Consider the following 8,906-nt stretch of genomic DNA (forward strand, 5'->3'; position numbering starts at 1 on the left):
GCAGGTTCTGCAAGTTTTGTAAATAAGGGATTTTCTTTTTCTGGCATAGACACTGGTAGCAATGCCTGCACTCTCTGACTTGTGGCAGAAGAATCCTAAAGTTGATCCATTATTTATATGTGAGAATCATGGCATTGCTCTAAGGAATAACAGCCAAACCACCCAGTCTGGTGTGGCTTGTTTCTTCTAATCAGCTGGTCTTCTGATTCCTAGCAGGTACAGTGAGAACTTCTGTAAAGACACCTAAGCTGAGCTGCCAAGAGCTTCCTTAAACTGAACATAATAGGAAAATAAACAGAGTTTAAAAGGGAAGTGTAATGCACAAAAAGCAGGATTCTGGAAAAGAAATAATTGGAAATGGAAAGACTGCAATGCCTGCACAGTTCTCGCTAGATTCTGGGCTGCATCAGGAGAAGTGTGACTAGCAGGTCGAGGGAGGTGATCCTCCCCCTCTACTCAGCTCTGGTGAGACCCCACCTGCAGTACTGTGTCCAGTTCTGGAGCCCCTATTACAAGAGGGATGTGGAGGTGCTGGAGCGTGTCCAGAGAAGGGCCACAAGGATGTCAGAGGGCTGGAGCACATCTCCTATGAGGACAGACTGAAGGAGTTGGGGCTGTTCAGTCTGCAGAAGAGAAGGCTCTGAGGGGACCTAATTGTGGCCTTCCAGTATCTGAGGGGGGCCTACAGGAAGGCTGGGGAAGGACTTCTCAGGATCTCAGGCAGTGATAGGACTAGGGGGAATGGAATGAAGCTGGAGGTGGGAAGATTCAGGCTGGAGGTGAGGAGGAGGTTCTTCCCCATGAGAGTGGTGAAACCCTGGAAATGGGTTGTGCAGGGAGGTGGTTGAGGCCCCGTCCCTGGAGGTGTTTAAGAGCAGGCTGGATGAGGCTCTGTCAAGCCTGATCTAGTGTAGGGTGTCCCTGCCCATGGCAGGGGGGTTGGAACTAGATGATCCTTGTGGTCCCTTCCAACCCTGAATGATACTATGATACTATGATACTATGATATAGAAGGATCATAGAATTGTAGAATCATAGAATGTTAGGGGTTGGAAGGGACCTCTAGAAAGCATCTAGTCTAACCCACCTGGCAAAGCAAGATCACATAGGGCAGACTACAGAAGTGGGTTTTGAAAGTCTCCAGAGAAGGAGACTCCACAACCTCTCTGGGCAGCCTGTTCCAGTGCTCTCTTACTCTCACAGTAAAGTTTCTCCACATCTTGAGGTGAAGCTTCCTGCTTTCCAGCTTATATCCTTGTATGTTCCTATATTCAGTATATAGGAACACAGAAGAAAGTAAATTTGGCTTTTAGATTTCCAGGGTCTGCAATGGGAAAATTAGAAACTATGCAAACATAACTAAAGACAACTAAGGTAAGTTAACTAAAGACAACTAAGGTAAGTTAACTAAAGATAACCAAGGAGAGACACAACTTGCTTTCCATCAAAGAGTGGAAAGAACTGCAGATGGGCATCCTCTATTATTTTCTTCTGGGCACAGAAGGAATTATGAGCTGAGTTTTGGCACACACAGGTGAAATACAGCAGGGAGTGTTGCTGTTAACTAGCTGGCATTATCTGCTCTGATCTAACAGCTCTATACTTGAGCATAATTTCCTGCATCTAGTGTGGGGTAATCTAAATTCACTTTCCAGTAGGGGGGAGAAGGGAGATGCAAAGTTCATCTCCAGCCTGCAACTGCATTATGCTAGAGGAGCCATTTTACTCAAATGAATAAAAGTGCTTTTCACTGCCTCCTTTGGTGCAGGGACTACTTGTACCTAAGAACATTTCACACAATGGCCCAGGTCTTTCAGCATCTGTAGGGTGGGGCTAGTAGTAAAAACAGAGGAAGCTTCTGTGGAATATGATAATTAGAAAGCTGGATTTAGCTGCATTATACTGCTAAACTCTATCTGAATACTGAAAACACAAAAATGGCCCAAGATGCAGCATAAAGTTTGTGTTTGGTAATGAAAAGTCTTTAAGAAAATTAATATAGATTAAAAATAAATATTTGTATCACAGAATGATAGGGGTTAGAAGGGATATCCCAAGATCATCTAGTCCAACCCCCATGCTAAAGCAGACTTGCCTAGATGGGGTTGACAGTAATGTGTCCAAGGGGCTTTTGAAAGTCTCCAGAGAAAGAAACTCCACAACCTCTCTGGGCAGCCTGTTGCAGTGGTCTATATCACTCTCAAAGTAAATAAGTTTTTCCTTAAGTTCAAGTGAAACCCTCCTGTATTCTAGTTTGTACCCATTGGCCCTTGTCCTATCACTGGCCACTACTGAAAAGAGGCCAGTCCCATTCGCATGACCTCCACCCATTTATATTTATAACATTCCCTGTCAGTCTCCTCTTTTCCAGACTAAAGAGGCTCAGATCTCTCAGCCAAGAGACAAGATGTTATATACCATGAAAACACCTCACCTTCTTAGTTTGGGGAAAGGCAGTGATTTAGAGGAACAGACATTTTTTATCTCAAGTTAACTTCAAATCCTTCATGACATTTGAGTGACAGGTTAAGTGGATAACCAAAAGGGCACATGGCAGTGTCAGGGTGGTGTGTGCTTTGCAGTCCTCAGCCTGCATGCAGAAGCAGAGCCCATTTGATAAAGAGGAGACTCATGTGGATTTTATCAAACCACAGAATTATTTTGGTTGGAAAAGAACTCTAAGATCACAAAGTCCAACCTTCAACCTAACATCACCATGGCCATTAAACAATGTCCCAAAGTACCATGTCCACACTTGAACACTTCCAAGGACCGTGACTGCACCATCTCCCTGGGCAGCCTGTTCCAGTGCCTGACCACTCTTCCAGTAAATAAATTTGTCCTAATATCCAACCTAAACCTCCCCGGCACAATTTCAGGCCATTTCCTCTCATCCTATCAACTGATACTAGAGAGACGAGACCAACCCTCACCTCAATCCAACCTCCTTTCAGTAAATTGTAGAGAGCAGTGAGGTCTCCCCTTGGCCTCCAGGCTGAACAATCACAAGTCGTAAGACTTATTCAGACCCTTCGCCAGCTTTGTTGCCCTTCTCTGGACACACTCTGGCAACTCAATGCCACCTTTTGGATGAGGCCCAGGATGAACATCTGCTGCCTGCCTGCTAGCCCCATGGAAGGACTTCAGTGACTTCAGTACTGAGCTCTGAATTTGCCAGCTGTTAGAACCTGTAAACCTGGGGGGAATTCACATCCATCTTGGGAAGCTCTGGCTCTTGGTGTGATGCACTGTACAACACTTCTGATGAGGGGACTGGAACACATCCCTTTATTTATTTGGTTATTTATTTAAAAGACAAATTACTCAACTTATTTCTTCTGTTAGTGGTGTGACTTGACTGCATATTCTCTGAGTTTTGTAACAGTGTGGTTCTTATTCTTGCAAAATCAGAACTGTGATTTGAAGTGATGCACTGTAACAGTAATAACCCTCCCACTTCAGTGACAGTCTTCTGAAGTACCCTTTTGGAGTACTATTGCAGACTGAACTTGCTGTCAGTGACTGTTTTGGGGAATGAGCACGCCTCGTGCATTTTCTTCTTTAATATTATAAAAGGCTGATGACGAATTCTAGGTCGGAATCACGGTTCAAGCAGAAAGACGAGGTTAAGACCACTAGATGGTGGTAAAAACCCAGGCCTCTGTTAACAACATCTGTGAAAAGAGAAGTTCAGAGGGCCAAAGAAGGGGAGGAGGAGCCACACTTTGAGTACTGAAGTCGTTATTGCTTGGAGTCTATAAAAAGGCAGTTGCACAGCAAGTAATTGATACGTAGTGAGCCTTGACTCTATGGATCTACTCATTCTTTATCCTATATTTTTCTCACCTATTCCCACCAAGGATTCCCCAGCCCCAGATGTGGGATGAGACGTGGGGCTGGAACTTCAGTTCTCTGGGGAAAAAGCTTCAGGAACTGAAGAGAAAGAACAGCTGAAGGAGCAGCCCCGGCAAATAGGTACAGTTAATCCTTGATTGCAATTAAAACCTTGCTTTTAAAAACAGAAAATGATTTAACCTGATAAGCTTTGAATTTTGTTTGTAACAAATCACTGGCAATCATCTTTAACTGTTCCCCTTAGTAAGGCTGATAATTTACAATTTTCCCTGAATATTGTCATTACCAAAAGATCTGGAATAGATAATTTTTATGATAGAGTTCCACCTGTTCTGATTCTGTAACCTAAGAATGTCCTGAAATGTATGGATTTGCCCTGGTTAGGTGTTTAATACTATGTTTTAAAGCGAACATGTTAGTATTGCATGGATGAGGTATTTATAACACAGTTCATGCAAAGTTAAGAGGTACAAAGGTCAAAAAAGCTTTTAAATATTTTACTGAAAGTGTTTAATTCTGAATTGTGACAATAACTCAAACTTCTCCATGTTGTATTTGGGTGAGCAGGTTCTGCTGAACCTAATACTATATTCTCCTGCATTTCTGGGGTCTGAGAATTAAGACTTTGAACACTGCTTGTTGTTTGGTGTTCAGCAGAATTCCCAGGGCATTGTGCTCACTTCTAGGGGACCAAATAGAAGAAACAAAACCACACATGAGGAGTGCATGAATCTCTTTTTTGTAAGTTTGTTGTTTTAATTCCCCAGTAAGGATGGGCAGAAAAACTCTGAACCCCCAGTAAAAGTGGGCAATAAAACTCTAAGCCTATCAGAGGTTAATTTAGAATCAGTAGAGGAATATGTTGTGGGAAAAGCAGGATGTGCACAAGCCAAATTAAACAGAAAGGGGTGATATTTGTTGTGACAATTTCTGCCTGTTTTTGTCATGCTATATATCTATATGTTTGTGTGTATATATATATATATATATATAATTTTTTTTGACAGGGTCTTTTGCCTTCTGGAAAATGCATATATTGTGCTTCTTGGCAAGTCCTTCAGAAAGAACAGAAAGTGTTTGCTTCCAGAGATGAACACGTCCTCACAACTCTATGTTTCTGAACTAAATCTGAGTGCCTTCGGTAGCAACTTTACTGTGCCTACTGTCAAAAGCAAATCATCGTCGTGTGAGCAAGTGGTCATTGCTGCTGAGGTGTTCCTAACTCTGGGCATTGTAAGCCTCCTTGAAAATATCTTAGTTATCTGTGCAATAGTTAAGAACAAGAACTTGCATTCACCCATGTATTTTTTTGTTTGCAGTTTAGCAGTGGCTGATATGCTGGTTAGTGTGTCTAATGCTTGGGAGACAATAACGATATACTTAATAAACAATAGACACATAATTATGGAAGATGCCTTTGTCCGTCATATAGACAATGTCTTTGACTCAATGATATGCATATCTGTGGTGGCTTCCATGTGCAGTCTGCTGGCTATAGCAGTAGACAGGTATATCACTATCTTCTATGCCCTGCGTTATCACAACATCATGACAGTGAAAAGAGCAGGGCTTATAATTGCATGCATCTGGACCTTTTGCACAGGCTGTGGCATTATCTTCATTCTTTATTACGAATCAACTTATGTAATCATTTGTCTCATCACTATGTTTTTTACCATGTTGTTCCTCATGGTATCCCTGTACATCCATATGTTCCTCCTGGCTCGTACTCATGTGAAGAAAATAGCTGCTTTGCCTGGTTACAACTCTGTCCGTCAACGAACCAGCATGAAAGGAGCCATCACTCTGACCATGCTTCTCGGCATCTTCATTGTTTGCTGGGCTCCATTCTTCCTTCATCTCATCCTGATGATCTCCTGCCCTCAAAACCTTTACTGTGTTTGTTTCATGTCTCACTTCAACATGTACCTCATTCTCATTATGTGCAACTCAGTGATTGATCCCTTAATCTATGCCTTTCGTAGCCAGGAAATGAGGAAGACCTTCAAGGAGATAATTTGTTGCTATAGCCTGGGACTGGTCTGTGGGTTATCAAACAAGTACTAAGAAAGCCAAACCACACCAGGGAAGAGGATGGAAATGCAACATCTTGCCACACCTACTAGTTCTGCTGGGATGCCTATGGACCATCTTTCTCCACTCAGCTGCTATGGTTTCCGAGGCAATTTCTTGCCCTCCATACACATCTGTCACACTGGTGGTAGGAGCTACTCAGTGTATCTGTATTACAGGGAGAAAGAATACTTTGAACATCATTTACCCAACTGAAAACTGGATCTCCTAAGAGGATTATACAGGAAAGCCTTTTGTTTTCTTTCTGCTAAATGCAATGGGTGTGATCTACCATGCAAACAAATCCATCAGCCTCTCGGTGTATGTTTCTCTTGATAGTCTTTGTCTCTCTAGATACAGCATTGCTCATTTTGATGCCCAGAATTAAGCTTTTTCCTTCTGAAAACATAAAATCAGAGAAATAGCTCCAACATCAGGGTTCAGACATCTTGCTCCACAGTTATCACCAATGCACATATCAGCAGTCTTGCATTCCAGACAGGACTGTTACTGTTATAAAACATACAATATGTAAGAGGACAGGGTTGCAAAGAGATTTTTCTGGGTTGGGCAAAGTATTTCATCATATCTGGGTATGGGGTGAGATGTAACATAGGTGGATTATAAGGCTGAATAAGCAGACTGGCCTGATTCTAGACTGTTTTATTTATTCACTGGGGCTTGGGAAGTCAAGGGTACATGGCCTCTAGATGGTCATGTAATGTTTTGTGGAGGCAGAAAGACTGGGTGAGTAGCTGTCTTCGTAGAGACATTAGAAATGTGTTTCATTCAGCAGTAGCTTTGTTACTGGAGAAAGTTGTACTGTAGAATGCATCTTTCAAGACGGGAGAGGCAAAGCCAGTCTGATGATCAGAAGCCATAGCAGGCAATGGCAAAACAGGGGTTTCAACATCTCAGGCACACGTAGCTGCGGCAAAGTCCTGACTTTTGCTCTCCAAACAAACAGTCCTTGTCTTTGCTGAGATTCCAAGATAAAACCCTCCTGCCTTTTGTGTGGGTAATCTGCATTGTCAGGCTTTCAGGATATGCTGTTCTGTGACAGCTGTGTAATGTGCAAAGTGCTGGATTTATCACAAATGAAGGAAGGGCACATGGGACACTGATTCATTGATGCCAGTGGTTGGTGGATATTTTGCATTGAGATATAAACTATGAATAAATTTCAAACACTGGTGCCCTATGGACTAGCTTGAAAAATTATTTCTACTGAAAAGCTGAAATAGTAACCCCTGTTAAACTTGATTTAGAGATGCAATGAAACTGTTGTTATCAACAGAAGCACCACAATTCATGGACATTAGGCTATACCTTCAAGGTAGAAGCTCTGATCAGGTGTTAGGAAAATTTCATTATGATAAGAGTGGTCAAACATGGAAACAGGTGCCCAGTGGTTGTGCAACCTCTGTCCTTGGAGATATCCAGAACTTGACTGGACACACACCTGAACAATTTGCTCTAAGTTGAAAGCTGAGTCAAACATGGAAGTTGGTCCTTAGAATCATACAATCATAGAGTGGTTTGGGTTAGAGGGGACCTCTAAAGGTCATCTAGTCCAACCCCCTCTGCAGTCAGCAGGGACATTCTCAACTAGATCAGGTTGCTCAGAGCCCTGTTGAGCCTCACCTCAAGGTGAGGTCGGGCCTCAATCACCTCCCTGGGAAACCCGTTCCAGTGTTCCACCACCTGTCTTTGAATGATTAGGAATAGATGACCTCCACAGTTCCAACTCAAGTTACTCTGTGATTCTATGAAACAATTTGCATATTATGATAGAAGTTTTACTTTTTTCTCTCTCCTAATGACTGTAAGTGGTTCTCCTTAGAGAGACTGCATGCTTTGTGTCTACATTTGTTTTGGAGGTCTCTGGCAGGTTAAGTAGGGTGCATCTTTAGTACCACAGTTATACCTTTCATCTGTGGCACCTTAAAATATATGCTGCCTCCAGCTCACACCTATCTCCCTCTGACCTGAGTGGGAATGCAATTCTCAGCACCTTGTTATGTGGACAGTAAATAGAATGATTGTATCAGTGCAATCTTCTTTCAGCTGTATCTGAAATCAGCATTTCAGAGGCATGTCCAAGGCTGGTAGTGGGCATCTTACCTTGTTTCAGTTCACATCAGCCATTCAGCCCATAGCCACAAATGGCACCTGAGAGCAGGCTCTTGCTACTGTGAGTGTAAATAACAAAAGGTGACAGTTCAATTGCATAATGAAAGGCACCAGCTGATGTTGTAAATAACTCATGAAGTCTTCACTGGGTATTGCAAATGAGACAGTCTTGTACCTAACTGTAAATTAACAAAGAGGAAGCCAAAACTGTAACAGCTTTGGGTATTTTCTTGAATTGTACATTGCCTTTTTTTTCCCCCCTTTATTTTTCTCCTGTTGGAAGTTTAATTGTTGTACAAACACAGACATATGAAGAAACTATTAAATTGGATTGCTGGAAACACCACAGTTGTTGGTTGTTCATTGTAAGGTGTCTGCTAACCTTATAGACTATTCACAGAGGGAATATTACATTACAGGCTTTCATGTCTCAATGTAGACAGAAGCCTTGTTAAAAAGCACATTCTGAAAGGGAGTTAAATACCTATTTCCATTTATACCTGTGTCCCTCTAGGTCTTAGCATCCTGTCCTCATTGTAAGATTTACACTTGGAGAGCTAAAACAGCTTAAGGGGGAAATTAAATAATTTTCAAGAACAGAATGGAACAGTTCTTGAAAAAAAGACTGCTTACACTACAGGAGTGTAAAGAACATACTTGTCTCTGTGAAACCATGACATGCTTTAATTAGTTTCTTTCTCCTGTTTAGCTTCAGAATAAAAGCAACATTTAGCATGCTTTCATTTCTACCAGAGCTGGGAAAACAGTAAGTATTCTGATGGACTGAGACAAGCAAGTATTGTGTCAATATGAAATTTGCTGGCAAACAACAAACATTAACAAAT

The 8,906-nt window shown here is 42.0% G+C and overlaps 1 protein-coding gene across 1 annotated transcript; it reads left to right on the top strand.

The window, feature by feature from the left end:
• The first annotated feature begins 3,737 nt into the window (after positions 1-3,737).
• Positions 3,738-8,409, top strand: MC5R (melanocortin 5 receptor). The gene is made up of 2 exons (XM_068147676.1): positions 3,738-3,975; positions 4,863-8,409. Exon 2 carries the CDS (start codon positions 4,945-4,947, stop codon positions 5,920-5,922), a length of 978 nt encoding a protein of 325 aa, XP_068003777.1. The 5' UTR covers positions 3,738-3,975; positions 4,863-4,944; the 3' UTR covers positions 5,923-8,409.
• Positions 8,410-8,906: the final 497 nt, after the last annotated feature.

The sequence above is a fragment of the Melanerpes formicivorus genome, unplaced genomic scaffold (assembly GCF_026170545.1).
Source record: "Melanerpes formicivorus ecotype bairdi unplaced genomic scaffold, bMelFor1.0.p_v2 SCAF_15, whole genome shotgun sequence".
NCBI classification, from domain to species: domain Eukaryota; kingdom Metazoa; phylum Chordata; class Aves; order Piciformes; family Picidae; genus Melanerpes; species Melanerpes formicivorus.

Coding starts and splice junctions, on each gene's coding strand:
- MC5R (XM_068147676.1), top strand. CDS start 4,945: ATGAACACGTCCTCACAACTCTATGTTTCTGAACTAAATCTGAGTGCC.